At 40.6% G+C, this 24,423-nt stretch overlaps 1 protein-coding gene and 1 long non-coding RNA gene across 2 annotated transcripts; both read right to left on the reverse strand.

The window, feature by feature from the left end:
- Window positions 1-3,536: 3,536 nt before the first annotated feature.
- LOC125963783 (uncharacterized) lies at window positions 3,537-7,557 on the reverse strand. Its single transcript, XR_007476166.1, has 3 exons — window positions 7,542-7,557; window positions 5,595-6,622; window positions 3,537-3,596 (listed from the first exon to the last, which is right to left on the reverse strand). It is a non-coding gene; the product is annotated as an uncharacterized LOC125963783 (long non-coding RNA).
- Window positions 7,558-7,776: 219 nt separating this feature from the next.
- On the reverse strand, window positions 7,777-24,059 carry LOC101276708 (zinc finger protein 709-like). The gene is made up of 4 exons (XM_033401334.2): window positions 23,800-24,059; window positions 10,123-10,249; window positions 9,863-9,923; window positions 7,777-9,481 (listed from the first exon to the last, which is right to left on the reverse strand). The coding sequence occupies exons 1-4, from the start codon at window positions 23,800-23,802 to the stop codon at window positions 8,071-8,073; spliced, it is 1,602 nt and encodes a 533-aa protein (XP_033257225.1). The 5' UTR covers window positions 23,803-24,059; the 3' UTR covers window positions 7,777-8,070.
- Window positions 24,060-24,423: the final 364 nt, after the last annotated feature.

Raw genomic sequence — 24,423 nt, forward strand, 5'->3', positions numbered from 1 at the left:
AGTGTAGCCAACATACACACTGCAAGCAGCCCTTTTAGGGCAACAGAATTCTCTGGCTAATAAACAGTCCAAAGCCAAGTGTTCATCAGCTACCATGGCTGCCAGAGAGCTGTCCTTCATGGAAAACATCTCAAACATTACCTGTATGCTACATGTATTTTGAATAAGTTTTGGACATTTCACGATTGGCATTAACAATGTATTTGATATCATGTGTGCATAGGTCAGTACCAGTGACTCCCATGACATTGAGCATGTGAGTACAAATGGTAGGAAAACAGCACATTTGTGTTGGATGGGCCAGAGTAGTTTTAAAGGAGTGTGCCCAAAATGAAATACTGACCTGCAGGGTACATGATACAGGTGATGCTGGGAGTGGGATATAAATGTGGTGGCCAGGGTGCACTATTACAATAAAACAAAGACAGAAATGTCTAGTATAGAAGGGCCTCTACTTCTCTACTTATAAGGTGCCAGTAGATTTAATGATCAGAATGAAGTAGTTGGCTCCAAAGACTTGGGATTGAATGTAACTGAAGCCTAGCGCAGCAGAAAGACCTATTTAGAAGTAAGATTTGTCTAGGTAAACTATTAGGCCATCTTCTGAGGGTTGTAGCTGGGGATCTTAAGAGAGGTACAAGGTCCACTGAATACTTTTTTCAAGAGCCCAGTGCTTTGTATTTTGAAAAAATGATTTGATACTATCAGTATTTTCTAGAGTGTCTTGGTGAGTCCTTAGGTTTTGGCTTCAGCAGGTTATTTATAATAGAATGAATAATTTGTCTATATACAGTTTCTTAAATGGTCCCATCATAGCAAGTAGTCCAGCAGAGGGGGTAAGGGGCCCTACAGAGTCTATTTGCTATCAGCTGTAGGGAACACTTCCTCAGCCTGGACAGTAGATGCATCAAAATTATATTAGCAGTGGTGCCTTTTCTTTTTTTTTTATTGAAGTAGAGTTGATTTACAAGGCTGTGCCAATCTGCTGTACAGCAAAGTGTCAGCAGTGGTGACTTTTCCTACATCAGGTGCATTAGTCAGTCACTAAGTTAGCCATGGCAAAGGAGGGAAGTCCCTTGAATTTTTATTTATTTATTTATTTATTTAATTTATTTTTGGCTGCGTTGGGTCTTCACTGCTGCACAAAGGCTTTCTCTAGTTCTGGTGCGTGGGCTTCTCCTTGTGGTGGCTTCTCTTATTGCGGAGCATGGGCTCTAGGTACGCGGGCTTCCGTAGTTTTCACTCGCGGGCTCTAGGCGCACAGGCTCAGTAGCTGTGGTGCACAGGCTTAGTTGCTCCGCGGCATGTGGAATCTTCCCCGACCAGGGATCAAACCCACGTCCCCTGCACTGGCGGGCGGACTCCTAACTGCTGCGCCACTAGGGAAGTCCCGTCCCTTGAATCTTGCTTAAACTTTATGCTAGAGACCTCTAAGTGGTTACTGATTACAGGAGCTCACAGGGCCAAGATTAATACCGTAAGATCTCAGGTGTAGGTATGTGTCTCAGAAATATGAGTCAATTTGTCATCCTGAACAATGAAATGAGCCTCTGCAGACTGAGGCAGTATGTGTAGCGTAAGCAGTGACCTTGATTTGTACTTAGGTATTTGAGGTGATATAGTCCCAGAGTTCTTTTGCTCAAAAGGGTGACCTTGGATAAGTTGTTGCTATTGGATGGATGAGACAGCTAGATCATTGTCAATGGCCAAAGAATCTGTAATAATGTGCAGATGAGTTTGATTCTTGGCCAGGGAATTCTCTAGTGCTAGTGCAATGGCCTGGAGCTTGACTAATCCATCTGATGCTTGGGTCCAGTTTTTGATCACAGGTGCCTCTTTGATCTAAAGACAGAACACAGCATCTCTGTAGTAGACTCCATCAGATTTGGTGGCAGCACAATGTCCATAAAAATATGAACTCCATGGTAACTCATGTGCTTCTGACTGATTCTCAAAGACACCAATATATCTAGAAAGGTGACATCTTCCAGAATGGATTACATCAATCAGAGGACAGGGGAACACACATCCTCTTCAGGTGGGATTATGTTGGAGGTGCCAATTTTGGCTCTGTTTTGTAAGTATCAGTTTATGTTCAGTGAAGAGGCTTCTGGTTAGAAAGCGTGAGGGGTCCTGCATTTATGACCCAAGGACAAGTGAAAAGCTGACTTTGGAGGATCAACTCCGTTTACAAAAAGACTCTGTCAGTTGCTAGTAGTGGCTTCTGTACTTGTGTGCAGCACTGGCTGAGAATAGTTTCTGGTACAAGAATGCCTTTGGCAATTTAAATCCACCATGGGTGATTTAAAGACTCTTAGATGCATAACAGGAGGCTGCAAAGGCCTCTATGGTAAAGGAGTGTGGGCAGGGAGACAGGAATGAACTGTTAAGTTTGAAAAATACTACAGCCATTTATTTCCCAACTGTAAGTGTTTGTGAACAAGTAAGCAAGCATATCTGATAAACATGCGATGCCTGTGGTCTCTGTGGCTGATGGAATGTGCCCATGACATGGGTTCTGCCAATTGCTTCTGTCACCCTCGCAACTCACAGCCCCAGGTATTGTCTCAGATAAATTTTCCAGAGTGGAATACGCATGGATTTCTAAAGATGTTTCCAAGTAAGCAGGCACAAGTAGGCTTGAGTTGGGAAACAATGATCTGGAAACGGTCTATGGATGGCCAAGGAAGGAAATCATGCTGGTTTACACGAATGAGGATGTCCCCAAGCAGATCCCACTTGGGACACACCTTTATGTTTCAGAACCACAGTATTTCCAAAGATCTGTCTGAGGAATCTGACTTACTCAAAGATAGATGTGGGAGCCCTCTCTCTTCACTCTTAGTTATGTGATGAGGTGATGAGAGGAGGACAGGTGCAGCCCTAGTGGGTGTTAAGACAGGGTTGTAAGAAAGGCCTGTTGTGGCCCATGTCCTTCTTCCCCAGCCCTTCAGTTCTTCCTGGAAGGATCCCAGAATGGTGGGAAAAAAGGCTGAACACATAATCAAAGTTCAGGAGAGTTTAACCATCTCTTAGCATATGAAGGCATTTGTGTTATTCATTTCCTCCCTCCCTCCCATCTATCAATCTATCTATTTTACATATCACAGCTATTACTTTTTAAAAATTGAGGTATAGTTGATTTGCAATGCCGTGCCAATCTCTGCTGTACAGCAAAATGACCCAGTTATACACATACAGACATTCTTTTCCATCATGGTTTATCACAGGATATTGAATATAGTTAGAACCTTGTTGTTTATCCATTCTAAATGTAATAGTTTGCCATCTATGAACCCCAAACTCCCGGTCCATCCTCACAGCTATTACTTTTGTCTCCTACTCTTACACAACACATGCTGGAAGTCTAAGCATATGGAAATGAAACCTCTGAATAGCAAAATGGGCCAATGGATCACTGATATACAAGACTGCCAACCACTCCTGCAATAAAAAGACATTGGAAAATTTCTCATTTCTCCTTTTATACTAAATTAGGATATTACCCAAAATAATACCCCCTCTCTACAGCTTACCTCAATTATTCCTTGGATGACTGCCTCTAAACATCCACAGCTTTTTTTCATGTTTCCACTCTGAAACCACAGCAGACTTGCACAGTTATCACTCTACTCATAGGATAAAGTCAGGATGGGCTAGAACAGTGCAGATGAATGTGTTTCCCTAAATGGGAGGAACTCCATGATTTAATGGGGTAAACATTGTGTTGCTTAGTGTGTAAAGGAACAAAATGAAAATGCCAAATACTGTAACATTTTAGAAAATGTAAAGGTAAATGAAAATTCCCTCAAATGACATGGCCCAAATCAATAGGAAGTCCCAAGATCCAGGTGACAATGTCCAAACTCATGAGCACATATTCTATAAACAAAATGTTTAACAGTTGCAAAAACAAAGATGAACCATGTCTGTATCTTTATCTTTATGGGGAATCTTTACTGTGAATCACAGGAATACAGGATTTCTATACTGGTGCAATCTATTTAATTACACAGCCAAGCAGTTCCTGAAAGAGTGTTTAAGATGTATTATATGGTAGAAATTCAGTGATCAATAATGACATCATCATTCACTGAGGCACCTACCCTCAGAGAAAAGATATATACACACCGCAGCTTCCCTATTTTCTCACATTATTGCCTTACATTCCATCAAAGCCCTTATTTCCATCTATAAACCAAAGCTTTACCATATCTCTTTTCCCACAAAAATATAAGCACCAGGAATGCAAGAACCTGTTTGTCTCATGCTGCTGTATCCAAATCCTACAGTGCCTTGATTATTTGTGCTAAATGGGGTATACTGACTCTAAAGTGCATGGCAATGAGGGATGTTGAAACATTAGCATTAAGAGTATAGTCGACCCAGCAATCCCACTACTGCACATATACCCTGAGAAAACCATAATTCAAAAAGACTCATGTACCACAATGTTCATTGCAGCTCTATTTACAATAGCCAGGATATGGAAGCAACCTAAGTGTCCATCAACAGATGAATGGATAAAGAAGATGTGGCACATATATACAATGGAATTTACTCAGCCATAAAAAGAAATGAAATTGAGTTATTTGTAGTGAGGTGGATGGACCTAGAGTCTGTCATACAGAGTGAAGTAAGTCAGAAAGAGAAAAACAAATACCGTATGCTAACACATATATATGGAATCTAAGAAAAAAAAAAAAGGTCATGAGGAACCTAGGGGAAAGACGGGAATAAAGACGCAGACCTACTAGAGAATGGACTTGAGGATATGGGGAGGGGGAAGGGTAAGCTGGGACTAAGTGAGAGAGTGGCATGGACATATATATGCTACCAAATGTAAAATAAATAGCTAGTGGGAAGCAGCCACATAGCACAGGGAGATCAGCTCGGTGGTTTGTGACCACCTAGAGGGGTGGGATAGGGAGGGTGGGAGGGAGGGAGATGCAAGAGGGAAGAGATATGGGGATATATGTATAGGTATAACTGATTCACTTTGTTATAAAGCAGAAACTAACACACCATTGTAAAGCAATTATACTCCAATAAAGATGTTAAAAAAAAAAAGAGTATAGTCTCTGAGAAAAAAAGGCTTGATTGCAACAGTGGTCCTGTCTTTCTCTCTTGCTAGGTATGTGTTCTCTCACAAATTACCTAAACTTACAAAGTTGAGTCATAAATGAGATATTAAAAGAGACTTGAACTTTATAGTAAAGGGTGTCTAATACACTGTAGGAAGTACAACAGTGTTTGGATAACACGTAGGAAAGGAAAAGCTGTTCCAGAGGACAGGGAACTGGCCTGCATTCTTTGCAAGGCCAAGTCTTTTCCCGGTGAAGAGAAAAATGTCACACACCACCTTCATCAAAGGTATTCGTTGACTATGATGGACCAAGACAAAAATTAGGGTATTTTGTAACCATATCTCTAAAATTGATAAAAGATAAAGCTCCAAATAATAAAAATGACCAGTATAGCCCTCTTCTTTCTAATGTAACTGGGGCTTCTTACGAATTAAGTTTAGCTCCACTACACTGTTTTTGCCTTCTAGAAAACAAGGATTATGATAACCAACGAAAGAATAAAGTTACCCTCCTCACGGCATCCAATACAGAAAAACGTCTTGCTTTCTTGGGTAGCAGTCAAATCCTCTAAAGCCAAACTCCTATAAGAAGAAGTCCTTCTGAGCATCCTGTACTATTATACCTCACATCACTTAATGGTTTGTGCTCATTCTTATTAGAATTCATTACATTCCTCTCTTTGACTACAAGTGCAATCCTGTAGGTCATTGACAAGAGGGCGCTTAAAAAAAAACAACATGATTTTAGTATCTGGTACTAAGAATAAATGAGAAATTAATTTCATAATAAATATGGTAACTACAAAAGAATAAAAAATAAAATTTGCCTGAGGAAAACATACCTGAACTTGTATGTACATAAAATTGACTTAAAATATAAATGATTAAGTGAAAGAAAATTGCGAAGTTTATCTGAAAATACATAATTATAAGGGTATATTTTAATATATCCTGTCAGGAAATGAAATGCACAATAATATTTGTTAGCATTGGACAGCTTAGAAAACAGTTAATAATATATTTCCATGAAAGAACTATAGAAGCATTCCTGTAACAAAAAAATATACATAGTTTGATCACATACAATCAAACAAAACTGAAAACACTGAGGTATTACATTGAGCTCCAAGAAACAAGAAAAACTCAGTCTCCTGACAGGAGAAAGGTTCTTATTCTCACATGGAAAGACCAAGTGAAGGCAGCCAGTGAACACTACAGTAGAGAAAAAACTCCCATGTCATTCTTTTTGATTACACCATTGCAGATGTCATGGTGAATCAGGAAAACATACTCACTAGGACTGTTAACAGCACAAGGTGTTTCCTACACAAATCAGACCTTATATGGATATAATCTAGAGAAGAGGGGAATCAAAGAATACTCCCAATCACGACAATCTGATTAGTTTCCTGGTGGACAAGAGACCCTGGAGAAGCTGGATTTTTGATGTGGATCTTGGGAAGACATCAGTTGAAACCAGAGCTCTCAGAAAAATTGATATCATACAGTTATTTGTGGTTTTGAGGATACTCTTGACTGGAAGGGCAAAAAATATGGAAAATGGGCGGGAAGATGGTATACCTGAAGCTCCTGTGCATCTGTCTCTCTATATGTAAAATCTGACTACTGCCTTCCTCACTTCTGCCTTCCAAATCTCATGCAAGTCAGACTATTGGTGGATTCTAACAAGGAACCACAAAAGGGATGAGTTCTGGAAAATCTAGTTCCTAACATTACCTACCGGGGGAATAACTCCAGCTCTAGATTTTGTTGTCCTATCAGGCCTCTCTTCTTAATTCAAAGTCTATTCACCAAATTATAGTCAGAAGGAAGGACATAAAGCAAAGACCCAAATATGAAAATAATAATTCACATGGAAACTATATTCTTTTATAAGTGAGGCATACATAAATATTTGTTCAACTGTTTATTAGTATGGAAGACGGAAAAAGGCTCTTATACTCTTCACCCCCAAAAAGGAGCTTTGTCGGTAAGAAAGATAAATATATATTCTGGACTAGGATATCCAAGAACTGCCACAAGGCCATTAGGAAAATCCAAATACCAAACTGTCATTTTTCAGTGGCCCCTTAACACAGAACAAATAAAACATTATAAAACAATGTTAACCTAATTGCATTATTAGAAATATGCTTCAATTCACCTATGATCCAACAGGTTTCAAACAGGAAAGAGAAAATATTATTAACTGATTTAAAGAAAAAGCACTACCTATTAATCTTATGTACTGCTGTGGAAACATATGACTTATAAAATCATCTCACCTTGTATTCATTTCTGAGAGTAATTACTAGAAATCCACCATCCAATGGTGCACTCTAAGAAAAGAGGCTTGATAAAGACAACATATTTACAACTTTAATAACAACTCTTTCCTATTTTCTGGAATGTTATACATAGATTAGTTTCCATCAAGCTTTCTCATGTTACTTACATTTATATTCTTTTTCACATGTAAAGATGTGGGCTCACATCTTTCCCAGGCTGTTTAACTCAAGAGTTTTTGTCCAGTGAGTCCTTTCATCCTTTCAGAACTGGGATGACAAGGCTTTCCAACATTCTTTACATTTATATGGTGTCTCTCCAGTGTGTGTTCTCACACGTCTTCAAATGGTTTGTGACAAATGAAGGGTTTACCACATTCCCTCCACTCTGATCTTTTGCACATCTTCAAAAAAAAAAAACTCTGATAACATCTGAAGGCTTTTCCACATTCCTTACAGTCACAGGGTTTCTCTTCACTATGAGCTCTTTTGCGCGTTTCTAATGAAGTGTAATCTCTGCAGGATTTACCACATTGCTTACAAGGTTTCTCTTCTATGGGAGTCCTTTCATGTGTTTTCAAGCTTTGAAAATACCTGAAGGCTTTCCCGTCTTGTTTACACTGACAGGCTTTCTCTCCAGTGTGGCTTCTTTCATGTTTTCAAAGTGAAGTTGATCAACTAAAGGCTTTTCCATATTCCTTATTCACAGAATTTCTTCTCAGTATGAACTCTTTTGTGCTTTTGGAAGGAAGTGTAATATCTGAAAGCTCTACCACATTGTTCACATTCATAGGGTTTCTCTCCAGTGTGCAGTCTCATGTGAACTCTTAAGGTCTGGTGATGGGAGAGGGCTTTCCCACATTCCTTGCATTCATAGGGTTTCTCTCCAGTATGAGTTCTTCCATGTGACTGTAAGGAATTGTAATAACTGAAGGCTTTACCACATTGTTCACATTCGAAGGGTTTCCCTCCAGTATGAATTTGTTTGTGTTTGTGAAAGGAAGGGTAATATCTGAAGGCTTTACCACATTGTTTACATTCATAGGGTTTCTCTCCAGTGTGCAGTCTCATGTGTATTTTTAAGGTTTGGTGATGGGAGAGGGCCTTCCCACATTCCTTGCATTCATAGGGTTTCTCTCCAGTATGAGTTCTTCTGTGTGATTGTAAGGAATTATAGTAACTGAAGGCTTTACCACATTGTTTACATTCATAGGGTTTCTCTCCAGTGTGAATCCTTTGATGTATTCGAAAAGAACTAGGAGAAATGAAGGCTCTCTCACATTCCTTACATTTATAAGGTCCATCTCCAGTGTGAGTGATCATGTGTGCTCGAAGGCTTGAGAGACCTCTGAAGGCTCTCCCACATTCCTTACATTCATAAGGCTTTTCCCCAGTATGAATTCTTTCATGTTTTCGAAAAGAACTGGGACAACTGAAGGCTTTACCACACTGCTTACATTCATAGGGTTTCTCTCCTGTATGAGTCCTTTCATGTGTTCGAAAAGTATGATAATATCTAAGGAATTTCCCACATTGTTTACACTGATAGGGTTTCTCTTCACTGTGAGTTGTTTCATGTGTTCGCAATGAAGAGGAACAATTAAAAGCTTTCCCGCATTCCTTACATGTATATGGAGCATCTCCGGTGTGTGTTACCATGTGTCTTCGAAACGCTGTGCTCCACATGAAAGCTTCCCCACATTCCTTACATTCATAGGGTTTTTCTCCTGTGTGAATCCTTTCATGTGTTTGAAAGGATGCGCGGGAATGGAACGCTTTTCCACATTCCTTACATTTATATTTTTTCTCTCGATTGTGATTTTTTTCATGCGTCTCCAAAAACTGGAGATAGCTAAAGGCTTTACCACATTCCTTACATTTATATGGCTTCTCTCCATGTTTCTGATACTCATATGGTTTACGTTCAGTGTGACAGCTCATGTGTCTCTTAAGGGATGAATGACGCGTAAAGACTTTTCCACATATACTGCATTCACGTGGTTTCACTCCAGTAGTTTTCTTGTTCAGATTGAGATTTGGAATAAGGCTGAAGTTTTCTCCACATTGACTACCCTCTTTACTTTCACAGAGTCTCTCTACCACATGACTTCTGTAAAAAACAAGGAGTATATTATCAATGAGGTCTTTATTAACAATTTTATACTCAATAGTAGGATATTTGAAGTACATTTTTATCACTTATAGCAATAGTGTAGGTTTTATGCCTTGTCTGAATTGTTTCAAGTTAAATATAAGAAATGCTCTTGCAATCATCAAAACAGTGACATTCATATAGAGTTTATCTATAGTGTTGAACTATTTTGCAAACACTGAACATCTATGTCATATAAGAAAGTAATTTTGGTGAAAATTTTCTAAGAATAACTAAATTTGGAGCATGCATTATTTCTTTTATTTCCTTCTTTTAAAACTGCATAACATAACAGGATACTCACATGAGGCACTATTTTATATTGTGAGTGTGACTTACCTTAGTTTTCTCCCCTGGTTTTTGTACTGATCTTCAATGTCATGATCTTCCCATTTTTCTCCTAAATTGCAGACCAAGAAAAATGATTCCAAGATATTAGAAGTTATAGAAAAACTATTTAAGTCCATTGTTGGCTGTGACCATGCCTAGTTTATTTAGCAACATCCTGCATTTCCACATTCAACATCTTGGAACAATGTTAATGAGCATGAGACATGTGTTCTCTAATTGACAAAGTAAAGGTAAGTTGTCATCCTCACCTACTGAGGCCAGGTTCCTCAACGTTTCCCGCATCACATCTCTGTAGAGTTTCTTCTGTGAAGGATCCAGTAAAGCCCACTCCTCCAGGGTGAAGCTCACAGCCACATCCTCAAAGGTCACTGAGTCCTAAAACATCCCAGATATGTGTATAGTAGGATGTGTGAGACTAACAGCACTGGACATCTGTACACCATTTATACGAAGGTTATGTATGATTCTGTCATCTCCAAACATTTATTCTATGACTTGGTCATCAGAAACTTACTCTCTGTCCACACTTCCTAATAAGTTTAACAGCATCATGAAAACATGTAAATTATTTACATAGTTTTATTGTGATTTCATCACATCTTATTTCTCTCTAATTGCAGGGTCCAGAGCATGTTGGGAAATGACAGAAATGCTACACACATGAAACAAATATCATTTTAAGATCATGGATTCCTCGTGAGGAAAACTCTTTCCTTGCCCTTCTTATTACCCACCATTTACAGCACACCATGAACCAAAGGGTCAAATCTGCATAAGATTTTACTAAATAAAAACATAGTGAAAACTAAAAGCTTTTACTTCTATTCCTATCACCAAACATGAGAATCTAGAATACCTGTAGAAATCCAGCTTTTAATAAGGTCCAGCTGGCTATTTCATCCCTAAGTACTCCAGGCCTTTAGAAGTAGTGTGGTATGATGTAGCTGGTGGAATGAAAATATCCTTGTCAGGAAGTATTGCTTTTAACTTGTGTAATACTTACCACAGGCTCAGTTTTCCCTTTCTCTCTCTGGTTTGATGGACTAGAAAGTTATTTGGAACTTAGAGTTCAGATACTAGGAAGAAGATGTCACAACTTAGACCACAAAGTCCCTATACTTGTGTGCCTTGGGGCTGCTTAGAGGCACACAAAGTGCTGTAGTATGCCAGAAGAGCTCTTTATGGCAGAACCAGAACACTGGGCCCTGTGCCTTGTTGACCTTGAGGAACAGCTGCAGACTGCAAGTGTGTTCACTGAAAATCACAATGGATTCATGGCTAATTTGCCCATAAAATATATAAAGGATTCAGCAGTGCTTTCCTCCAAACAACTCTAAAATCTCCATTTTCAAACAGCAGGAAGAAGTGTTTCCCGACCAGCCATTCTAGAGGTTCTTCTCCCAATTTCTCTAATTCCCAAGCTCCTATCTGGTCTACAGAAGTATGATGGCTTGACCACTGAGCATACGAATTCCTTAGTTGATGACACCACATACTACCAATAGTGAATGAAAGGGTTTACTTCCATAATTGAGGTCTCTGGGGAAAGTAAGGCATACTTCTCCAGCTGCCATGAAATGGCTTGAGAGAGAAACAAAAGGTGCCTGGACTTTTTTTTTTAAATTGAGGTTAGGGGGTGGGTTTAGGTGAGGGTTCACACACAAGAACAGGATCTTATGGGACTGACTGTTTTGCTACTGCCAAAGGAAGGAGCACCAAGGCACTCTTATCATTTTGTATAGATGTGGGTCAAAGAGAAATGAGGGGGGATGAGACTTTAAGGTTGTCAGCAGCCAGTCATCAAAAACTGGAGTCAGAGAACTGGTTTCTCGTTTTGGATGCCATCATTCCCAACCTCATAGAAAAAAGTGAAAACACTTGAAATCAACAACTCTTCTTAGTTCCATCAGAGCTCTGAAGTCACAGGAAACCACTGGTTTCAAAATTGGGAAACAGAAAATAAAGATACAAGGCCTATACTGAAAACAATCTATTTCACCAGAAGCTAGTTCAAAGACAAAAAAGAGCAAACAATGCAGAACACAATATCCATGAACTGTAGGACAATGACAGAATGTTTAAAATACACACAATGGAAATAACTGAAGGAAAAGAAAGACAGAAAGGAACAGAAGAAATAAGTGAAATAATAATAACATATTTTTTTCAAAAATTAATCATTGATGGCAAACCACAGATCCAGGAAGCTCAGAGAACACAAAATGAAAATGCTAAAAAATGTACACCCACGATGCAGTGGTTAAGAATCTGCCTGCCAGTGCAGGGGACACGGGTTCAAGCCCTGGTCCAGGAAGATCCCATATGCCGCGGAGCAACTAAGCCCGTGCACCACAACTACTGAAGCCTGAGCGCCTAGAGCCTGTGCTCTGCAACTAGAGAAGCCACTGCAATGAGAAGCCCACGCACCGCAACGAAGAGTAGCCCCCACTCGCCACAGCTAGAGAAAGCCCGCACAGAGCAACAAAGACCCAATGCAGCAAAAAAATAAATAAAATTAATTTTAAAAAAAGCACACCCAAGTATATCATATGCAAACTGAAGAAAAAGAATATATTGAAAAGAGCTAGCAGAAGAAACACCTTAGTGAGCTGAGAAAAAAAGATTAAAAATTTTTTTAATTTTATTGAAGTATAGTTGATTTACAATGTTGTGTTTTTTTTTTAAAGACTAGTCCTTTGTTTTATAAATTTATTTATTTCTTCTGTGTTGGGTCTTCATTTCTGTGCGAGGGCTTTCTCTAGTTGTGGCAAGCGGGGGCCACTCTTCATCGCAGTGCGTGGGCCTCTCACTATCATAGCCTCTCTTGTTGTGGAGCACAGGCTCCAGACAAGAAGGCTCAGTAGTTGTGGCTCACGGGCCTAGTTGCTCCGCGGCATGTGGGATCCTTCCCAGACCAGGGCTTGAACCCATGTCCCCTGCATTAGCAGGCAGATTCTCAACCACTGTGCCACCAGGGAAGCCCAATGTTGTGGTTTAAAAAATATATATATATATTTATTTATTATTTATTTTATTTATTTACTTATTTAGGCTGCACCGGGTTTTAGCTGTGGCATGCATGCAGGATCTAGTTCCCTGACAAGGGATCAAACCCAAGACACCTGAATTGGGAGCTCACAGTCTTACCCACTGGACCACCAGGGAAGTCCCTACAATGTTGTGTTAATTTCTGCTGTACAGCAAAGTGAATCAGTTATACATATATATTCTTTTTCATATTCCTTTCCATTATGGTTTATTACAGGATATTGACTATAGTTCTGTGCTATACAGTAGGACCTTGTTGTTTATCCATTCTATATATAATAGTTTGCATCTGCTAATCCCAAACTCCCAATCCATCCGTCCCCCACTCCCTCTTGGTAGCACTAGTCTGTTCTCTATATCTGTGAGTCTGTTTCTGTTTCGTAGATAAGTTCATTTGTGTCATATTTTAGGTTCCACATATAAGTGATATCATATGGTATTTGTCTTTCTCGTTCTGACTTACTTCACTTAGTATGATAATCTTTAGGTCCATCCATGTTGCTGCACATGGCATTATTTTATTCTTTTTTATGACTGAGTAGTTTGTTTTTTTGGTATGTGTGTGTGTGTGTGTATATATATATATATATATATATATATACCAATCTTCTTCATTCATCTATTGATGGACATTTAGATTGTGAATAGTGGCTTGGCTATTGTGAATAGTGCTGCTATGAACATAGGGGTGCATGTATCTTTTCTAATTATAGTTTTGTCTATATGTCCAGGACTGGGATTGCTGGCTCATATGGCAGCTCTATTTTTAGTTTTTTAAGGAACCTCCATACTGTTTTCCATAGTGGCTGTATCAATTTACATTCCCACCAACAGTGTAGGAGGGTTCCCTTTTCTCCACACCCTTTCCAGCATTTGTTATTTGTAGACTCTTTAATGATGGCCATTCTGACCAGTGTCAGGTGGTACCTAATTGTAGTTTTGATTTGCATAGAGAAAAAAAGACTTGAATTAAATCAGACTTGTTTTCAGAAACAACACAAGAAAGAAGAGAGTGGAGTGAAATACTGTATAGGCAGGTGTACTTCATTTCATTGTGCTTCACTGTATTGTACTTTGCAGATTTTGTGTATTTTACATATTAAAAGTTTGTGGCAACCCTACATTGCCAGATGATAGTTAACACTTTTTAGCAATAAAGTTTTAAACTTGAGCTATGTAGATTGTTTTTTGACATAATGCTATTGCATACTTAATAGGCTACAATATAGTATAAACATAACTTTTATATACACTGGGAAACCAAAAATAAGTGTGACTCACTTTATTGTGGTGGTCCTGAACAGAAGCCCCAATCTCTGAGGTATCCCTGTATTTAAAGTTTTGGGGAAAAAAAAAACCACTCTCTTGGGACTTCCCTGCTGGTGCAGTGGTTAAGAATCTGCCTGCCAATGCAGGGGACACGGGTTCGAGCCCTGGTCCAGGAGGATCCCATATGCCATGGAGCGACTAAGCCCATGCGCCACAACTACTGAGCCTGTGCTCTAGAGCCCGCAAGCCACAATTACTGGGCCCGTGTGCCACAACTAATGAAGCCCGCACGTCTAGAGCCCATGCTCCACAACAAGAGAGGCCACTGCAATGAGAAACCTGTGCACCGCAACAAGGGGTAGCCCCCACTTGCTGCAACTAGAGAAGCCCACACGCAGCAACGAAGACCCAACATAGTGAACAATAAATAAATAAAATAAATAAATTAAAAAAAAGAAAGAATAAAGTATGGTTCTTTAAAAAAAAGACCCAAAACTCTTAGTTTTCAAATCCCAAAGCTAGTCCTTTGAAAATATTAATTTAATAAAATTGATAAACATCTAATCAAGACAACTGAGAAAAGAAGAAAAATGGAAATTACTAAATCAGAAATAAAAGGAGGAGGAAATAACCATGAAAAAAGATTTGACACCATCCAACATCCATTTATGATAACAAACTAGAAATTGAGTGGAAGGCTCTCTTCTTAAAAAAGAACAACTACACAACACCTGTAGGTAAGATCATACTGAGTCGTGAGAAGCTGGATGCTTTACTGTTAAGAGGGGAATAGGGCAAGGAAGTTTCCTTTCACTGCTCCTATTAAACAATGTACTGGAAGCCCTAGCCAATGCAGTAAGGTAAGAAAAAGAAATAAAAGGCATACATAGTGGGAAACAACAAATAAAACTTTGTTCCTTATGATACAATTGTTTATGCAAAACATCTGATAGCATCCACAACAACAGAGATAACCCCTGGAATTAGTAACAGTGTATAGCAAGGTTGAAGGATACACAAGTCAATTGGTTTCCTGTAGACCCAAGCAAATACAGTCAATTGATCTTTGACAAAGGAGTAAAGGCAATTCAACAGAAAAAGTAAAGTCTTTTCAACAGTGCTATAAATAATGGATATTCACATAGAAACACACATGAGCATAAACAAAATGAAAGTCGACACACACCTTACACCTTTCACAAAAATTAACTTAAAACAAATCATATAACTAAATGTAAAATGAAAAAGCAAAAACATTCTAGAAGATAACATATGAGAAACTACAGGTGACCTTGGGTTCAGTAATAAATTTTTCAATAAGACACACACACAAAAATCCCCAAAAGAGAAAAAATGCTAAGTTTCACTTCATTAAAATGAAAAACTCCCATTCTGGAAAAAGTGTTTAGAGAATGAAAAGGCAAGTCACACACCAGGAGAAAATCCTTTGTAAAACACTTATCTGATAAATGACTGATACCCAAAACAACTAAAGAACTCTTAAAGCACAACAATAAGATTACAGATACTCCAAATAAAAATGGGCAAAAGATGTGAACAGACAAGTCACCAAAGAAAGACAGATGGAAAATAAGGAATTTGAAAACATGCTCAACATACGTCACTGGGGGATTACAAATAAAACAATGAGCTATCACTACATACTTATTAAACGCCAAAAATTTTGAAACACTCAGAACACCAGCCATTGGTGAAGACGTGAAGCTATAGATAATCCTTATTCATTGTTGGTGGGAATGAAATTTGATATGCCTGTATTGGAAGACAGAATTTTCTGTCAAACTAAATACACTCTTACTTCTCATACTAAGATCCAACAATCACACTTGTCGGTATTGACCTAAATGAGTTGAACTCATGATCTAACATTTTCACAAAACCCTACATATGAATGTTTGTAGGAACTTTATTCATACTTGGCAAGGGTTAAGAGTTAAGCAAGATATCTTTCAAGAGTCAAATGGATAAATCAGTGGTATATCCTTACAATGAAACACTGTTCAGTGATAAAAGGAAATGGGGTATCAAGCCATGAAAACACATGGAGGAACCTTAAAAGTATACTGCTAAGTGAAAGAAGCCAATCTCACAAGGCCACACACTGTATGATTCCAAGTGAATAACACCCTGGAAAAGACAAAACTATGGGCCAGTAAAAAGACCTCAGGCTGTGAAGGATTTGAGGGTTGGAGGGAGGGATGAATGAATAGGTGGGGCATAAAAGATGTTTAGGGAAGTGAAACTACTGTATGTGATACAGAAATGAAGGACACAGGTCATTAAACATTTGCCAAACCCACAGATCTTATAATGCAGAGTCAATGCTAATGTAAACCATGCAATTTACTGTATCAGTGTTTGCTGAGCAATTTTAACAAATGTACCAGTTAAACAAGAAGTAAAAAATAGTGCAAACTGTGGATGCAGAGGGGTTATGTGGAAATTCTCTATACTTTCTGTAAACCTAAAACTACCCTAAAACAACTGAAGTGTATTAGAAAAAAAAAGATGAAGACAAACGAATTACAATTCACCCCTGATTTGACTGACTGATGACTGAAACAGGACACCTTTCATTCAACTGACTTGAACTTATTCAATAAGGCAGTATGGTGCTCCATGAGCCTAAGACCAGTAAGAGAGGTAAAACTTCCACTGAATGCCATGTTGAAGAGAACTGCACTGCATATTCTTAGAAGTGCCATGGCTACTATCAATAGTGTCTAGAACTCCAACATGGATGAGGATTGTTCTGGCAAGACCGTGTGTTCTGGACCTAGGGCATGTTAGACGAGATTTACCTTGATTTATATTTTTGGTATCTCTTGAGTTCAAAGGTTCCTAAAATTCTTTTACCACAAAGGGGAAACTCTTAGACAATCGTCCAATAGTCTGTGAATACAAGTAGATGAGGCCAGTTTTGGTCAGTAGTAAGACGACTGCCTGATGTTTGGTTTGTGTGACCCTGGGGTTTGGTCATTCATCAGGGATATCACAATTAAGGGATGAAGAGCAGCAACTCTCCACAGAGCTCATCATGTAGGAATGCATATTGTCATCCTTAAAGTCTGCGCACTCCCAAAAGCTGTGCATTCCGTCAATCCCAGGGAAGCCTCCATCTGGGGAAGTGGTGACCTTTTCCAACACCAAAGCAACTTTCAAGGGACTGAATAGGGAAGAGGCCACCCTCCTGCAGGAGGCATAGGCCAGGACAAGTTTGACTCCATCATGTCACATGGAGGTGTTGGTAGGCATGCCGACCCGATGGGGTGCTATTTCCAAGGTTAAAGGCATAATGGGCAGCTCAGCAGAGGATCGCATGCTCAGCACTTGTGAGAGCCTCTATTTTCAACAGAGCCCGGTACATGGTGATAATTGAAGTTCTAAGGCAGTTCCTTGCACCAGAAGCCTATAGATAACTTAAGGCCATCATGGGTAATTCCAGGAGGCATTAGCCTCTATACTGAGGGAGACTCCAAAGGAACTAACAGGAATGCCTGTTGTATGGCCATTTAAACATAGTCCAGAGTCTTCTGTAGTAGGGGTGCCCTCAAGGTAGGGGCCAATTTCCAAGTAATAGTAAAAATGGGCTCAAGTAAAATTCGTAAATAAGGAATATGCTGTCTCCCCAACACCAAAAGAACCTAGTATATCTTGTAGGTGCTGAGAGGGATTACAGATATTTCTTCACATTGTCAGGGAGGGAAAAGCTGTCTAATTACCAAAAAACCTTCAGAAACTTAACCAAGGGCCTCACATATGTGTGGGGTCAATGGCCCATACACTTTTCGCAAGCTCCTTTTTTCAGTAATTGTATGTTCTGAATGAATGAGAAATGAATGTCCTCAGAGGAGGATGTCGTTAGCGTGATGTCATACCTGTGCTCCTGGAACAAAGTGCATGCAGTTCAGATCTTCCTGCAGAGACTGTGGGATGGCCAAGCTGCTGAGGTTCCCTGAGGGTAACCAGGTAAATGTGTATCATGTCCCTTCAGAGGTGAAGGCAACTGCAGCTGAGAGGGTGTTGAAATAGGCACTGAACGGAACAGACTTATCAAATCTGTGAGAGCAGGGTATTTACCAGCCGCTGATTGGATGGAGTAATTTCCATAATGTTGGAGACTAGGAATAGGGGCTAATTTGATGCAACCACAACTCGGGTTGCTGTAATCCACTATGAGGTGTCATTCATCCTTTCCAGGTTTAAGGGCAGACCAAATAAGGCTATTAAAGAAGATAATTGGCGGTAAACACGTCTCCCTAAATACATTTCTTATAATGGTTTTCAATAATTCAAGGCCTTGTTTAATTTAAATCAGGCCATATTAACTAATTTAACTGATAGTTAAGGTCTCTCTCTGGGGTCTCATTTTGTCTAGCCAATTTGGAAGTAGAAGACAATTTAATTTTACTTAATGAACCATGGGTTCAGAGCTTTCCTGCTCACTATGGGATATTTTGGGACAATGGGCGATATGACTATGCGAAATTTAGGCAACATGAGAGTTCTGCTGCTGAAGGCAAATTATACCTATTTGTCCTTTATATTATATTCAGTAATTCTTCCTAAGATGATGAGGTAAATTGTTTAAACTTAGTGGGATCCCCAGGTATACCTGTAATTTGAAACCTAGTTTGATTAATTACATGAAGTTTTGTGAATTAGTGCAGTACAGGAGATGTTAATATTAAATCAAACCCATATTATAGAGGACCAAAAGCTAAGCAGGCCCCTTCCATCTTTTGCTATGCAAATTTTTTAGCATAATTGCAAATTATGCAAAAATGCAAATTTTTTTCACAGTTGAGTGAAATTGTGTTCCTTTATTTCAGTACCTTTCTTCTCTTGTTCCCTCCCTCCAGTTCTTCCTTGTTTTGCATCTTAGGTCACTGGATATACTCTGGGGGAGAGGGTGTCCTCTCTTCTCTTGTATTGATAATTTTTTTCCTCCAGGAGAGCCTCACCACAGTGCCATCAGGGTCAGAGGCCTCCTTCATGATAACTGGTTACTTTATAGAAATTAAGCACCCTGGGCTTCCCTGGTGGCGCAGTGGTTGGGAGTCCACCTGCCGATGCAGGGGATGCGGATTCGTGCCCCGGTCTGGGAGGATCCCACGTGCCGCGGAGCGGCTGGGCCCGTGAGCTGTGGCCGCTGAGCTTGCGCTTCCGGAGCCTGTGCTCCGCGGCCCACGTACCGCAGATAAAAAAAAAAGAAATTAAGCACCCTAGGCTTAAATTGTTTTAAATTAATCCCTTTACTGTGCCACAGTGAGGCTATGGGTTTTGTCCACCATAACTCAGAGGGTCAGGATCTTTGTTGCAGTAGAGGCAGGGGCAGCAGCAGCAGAGGTACTTAAGGGGCCTGGTGAGCCCTCTGGTATTAGGAGCAGACTCAGCCTGGCACCTACTGGCTACCTTTACCCTCTCTTCTCTTTTTCTCTGGAATAATTGTTCTTTTTGGAGTGACCATCCAAGGGGCTCACCTCATTCACAGGGTATAATCACCCGAGTACTCCCCAAAGATCACCCCCCGCCCCAAGGTCTGGGTGAACCCAGCCTCAGTCACACCTTCACTCCAAACACAAATAGGTTCCATCCACGCCATGGACTCAGGACCACTGTAAGGAGGGCCCCAGGGCTCCTGCTCCCAAAAGACAAGGAATTACCAAAACTGCCTCTGTATATAGAGCCCAGGCTTGGTGGATCAGCAACGCCGCACAGGGCAGCACAGCGCACAGGACGAGACCCCAGCAAACAGCAGCTCACAGGGCAGGAGCCTCCAGGCTTTCTTATCAGTCTGTCCTGATAAGAAGCACTAGGGGAAAAGGGAGAGGTGAGGCTTAACTTTCAGTAGTCAAACATCAAATATGTGGATCCTGACTACTCATTATAAGAACAAACCCAGGGCTTCCCTGGTGGCGCAGCGGTTGAGAGTCCACCTGCCGATGCAGGGGACTCGGGTTCGTGCCCCGCTCCGGGAAGATCCCACATGCCGCGGAGCGGCTAGGCCCGTGAGCCATGGCCGCTGAACCTGCGCGTCCGGAGCCTGTTGCCCCCGCAACGGGAGAGGCCACAACAGTGGGAGGCCCGAAAAGAACAAACCCAGGTAAGAGAAACACGCATTCGCACTAGCTTTTTTATATAAAGAAACATTAACAGGATGATCAAGAAGTAATCAAAAACTGGTATTTTGAGAGTGGGTGGAGTAAGAGTACAGGAGTAGAGGAGGATATGTAGGTAGGGAGTCTTCTTAAGTTTCTTATTTTAGGAATATTTTTTAACCCTCATGTGCATCATTTATTTAAAATCAGGAGAGAAATTGATATGCGTCATATTTTCCCATGCTTAATCATTATTTTAAATTAATTTTTGTTTTTTAAAATTAATTTTAACTTTTCTACATAGGAAACCACTCCAAGATTTAATCCTTTAAATGCTAACAGATATAAAACTGCACACCGTCAAAGATTTACAAATCCCCTTCTAACTGAAAGGACAAGAACATTATAGTTTGTCCCTCCACTACATTTCACGCTGGGGATATTTTCAGGAATGAGTGGCATAATGAAAAATATTAGGGGTTTGCAATTAAACCCTGAAATAGACTAGGAATTTAAAAGATGTATATAAGCTTTAAGGTGTTTTCTTCATATCAACAGAAATATGATATCATATATTATATTTTCATATCAACAGAAATTATAATTTTTTCCTCACATCCATTAAAATAAGACTTTATTTGCTTTAGGAATAGCATGACCTTTTTAAATGTCAAAGTTCCCTAGGGACAGGAGAGCATTATGCTAAATGAAATAAGTCAGAGAAAGATAAATACTTAATAACTGTAAATGGAGTATAACCTTTAAAAATTGTATAATAAATAAAAAATTTTTTAATGGAAAAAGCACCTGAGCACTTAAATACACCCATCTCATGTTGAAGTTCTTTTGTCTAAATGGAACAAAATTCTAATTGGTTCCACAATTTTCTTGCTTTACTCACATCATATCTCTCAATCAACTTACACACTAAAAGCCCCAAAACTAATGGAAACTAGAGTCAAAGAACTGCAATCTTCAGTTGAGAAAGAAATCCAAAGAAAGAAACACATATTTGAAATGACTGTGTGATTTTGAGGATTCCAGTATTTATGTGAAAAATTTAACAATTTTTGCAAAGTACTTGGAAATTGATATTGGCTTATTAAACCTCCTTAAGGTAGAATTTTAAAGCTTTGTATGCATTGGAACTCTACCTGGTTTTGGACCAACCCCAGAACAAAACAGAGCCACCTCTTACACACACACACACACACACACACACACACACACACACACACACACACACACACACACGACTGCAATAAACCTGGAGAACTTGCATGAGGGAACTCACCTTAAAAGGAGAAATTGTATAGTTTTTAAAATTGTATAAAATAAAATCGTTTGCTCTGCTATAAACCACCATTAAAAATCACAGTGTTTCAATTTGGTACTCAAATACCATTTTTGGATTAAAAATTGTCACAGAAGTAATAAATGATTCCAACAACAACAAAAGAAACACAAATACTGGAATCAACACAGATAAGCAGCCTTCTAGCTACAGTTCAGAAGAAAAACCCACTTTCAGAAAGATGACCAAATTCCCAGACTTGGGGTCTAAGATATAACCCCTAGAGTGGGTTAGTCGCTGGAGAAGGAGGGTAGGGACAGCTGAGGAGCCACATGAATGAATTCTGGGAGCTCACACGCCCTCCCTCATCCTGTAAGCATGGAAGTGCTACCTACACTAGGTTCTAGTCTCACAAGTGAGGAAACTCTCAGCCTCATTCAGTTTAAGGTTCTGACCCAAATTTATAAACCCTTTGTCCACAAGACAGAGGATGTGATCGTAACAGACTCTCTCAATGTGCACAAATTACACTGAGTGCACCTACACTGTGGATGTACAACTCAAACATGACGTCTAGAAATGTCTAGGCCTATGGAACCACAACTACAACCTCAGAAAGGGAATCAATCCCACCTCCCTGCAGGTGCACCCCCAGCTTTCCAGGGCTCTGTAGCTTCTCTCAGCATAAGTCTCCTTCTGTGATGGGTGTAAGCAGGTAGGACACCTGCAGGGGAGGCTCCCCAGGAAGAACAACTGGGCCTGCAAGTCCTTCTCTTTACAGGCTCAAAGAAGCGTGGATCACTGACTATAGGCCTCTGCTCTGCACTGGAGTTGCTTTGGAACATGGTTGATGTTTTAACTGACACAAACCTGGTGTTTGAACAATCCAGCAAAATAATTTAAACCCATCGTTTATGTGGGAAGGAGATAAGAAAATTGTAAGCCACTGTTACTAGTTCAACCAGAAAACACAAAATACCTACTCGTTTCAGAAGAAAAGATGTCAGTTAATGATTATTTCCTAAGCAAGAAACTGGTTTGAAAATAATTAATCGCACTTGAACAGTTGGTCTGCAAGTCTCAGCAGATACCACACAATCTGAGAATTTCATTTGAAATCACCCAAAAGTAGAGAATAGTCCTCAGAAACTTACTACACACGCTTGGGGGAAGAAAAAAAGCAAAACAAGAATTTGTAAATGGAATGTAATCCTAGAATATTTTATTTTTCTGAGATTCACCACTTCTGCTTCTTTGGAAATATTTTATACTACTGTCTTTGAAGCTGTATTGATTAAATACATTTTATCTGATTGAAAAACGATGCTTAAATACATGAATAAATCTTTTAAAGGTGACAATCCCAGGGAGGGCCAACGCTGACAGCACATATCACCCAGGAAAGTTTTAAAGAGGAACCTCCACCCATAGGATGTCTGTGCCCAGGAATGAGGCTGGGAGGAGAGGCACAAGGATTTTGAACAACCTAATTCCAGGAGGTTATTCTTTGCTTTCTTCTCATGGAAAACACCCACAGACAAAAGTAAACTGAAAAAAAGGGGCCATCCAGGGCTCTGGGGGAAAATGATAAAGTTAAAATACTGGGTCTGTTTGAAAGGTACCACGGAGGACAAATAGTTGATAATGATGCTGTGAATCAGAGAAGGAAAGATGGCTTTGGGAATGTGGGGTGGATTGTGAAAATTTAGGGGTTTATTACCAGCCCTAGAAAGAGCTAGGCTGAGGGGACAGGGTCGTGGACTTGAGACTCTGCTACCCAAATAATTGGAAAACTCAAAGAGAAAACGGGTGCCCCCTGGGAGAAAGTAAGGACTGGGGACCCCCCAGACCACAGCTCCTCTCACGCACGAACCACGGAGACCGAGTCACGATGGTCCCCTGATGACCCTCCCGGTGGTCACCACACAATCTGGGGCGGACGTGGGGCTGCGGGGCCGGGGCCGAAGCCGCGGCTTGCAGTGACGGGACAGGACGCCGGGGTCCCGGCTGCCGGCCCCGCCCCCACGCGGCAGGACGGAGGGGACCGAGGTCCGAGCGGCGCCACTCGCGTCCTCAAGACTCCGGAGTTGACAGCGGGGAGGCCCGGTACCATCACAGCTGGTTCGGATCAATTCCAACCAACGCCTCCTTCCCTCCCGCTCCAACTCCGCACCCGGGTAACCCACACTCACCATTTCTAGGTTTCCTGGGTCTCTCTGAATCCTTCCTACGACTCCCACGACCACCGCAGGTCACAGCGCGACAGACTCTGAGGCACTGCCACCTCCGTCATTGAAGGATAGGAAACCGGATCGCTAGCCTGGCCTGAGGGAGTGAAAACGCCCGAGCTAGAGCAGTGCGTCGCCCCACCCACCTGCCCAAGCGGCGCCCCTGATTGGACAGTTTGCAAGGCCGCATCCCCCAGTGCTTGAGTGACAGCTGGGCGGGAGGACGTGTGACTCTTGGAAACTAGCTTCCGCCCCGCCCCTGCCCCGACCCGTGCTGAGGGCAGCGGGTGGGGCGGAAACCTGACCCAGCCTGATTCCTTTGCGTTGAAACAGAACTTTTTCGCCCAGCTCTATATGAACACATGAGCGCAGGGAATTTCTGACTGAGTTTCCCAATGGAGCAACTAAGCACAGAGCATGAGGGTAGCCCAGGCAGGTGTATGACCAGGCCACCCAAGATGGCTGTTCTCTTGCTCTCTGTACATCCCCTGCTCTACCAGGCCCTGCTTCACCTACACCCTATTCACATGACTGATCCTCCCTCTTAATCTTAGAGCCTAATCAGTAAATGCTTAGGTACTTGCCCCT

The sequence above is a fragment of the Orcinus orca genome, chromosome 3 (genome assembly GCF_937001465.1).
Source record: "Orcinus orca chromosome 3, mOrcOrc1.1, whole genome shotgun sequence".
Taxonomy (NCBI): Eukaryota; Metazoa; Chordata; class Mammalia; order Artiodactyla; family Delphinidae; genus Orcinus; species Orcinus orca.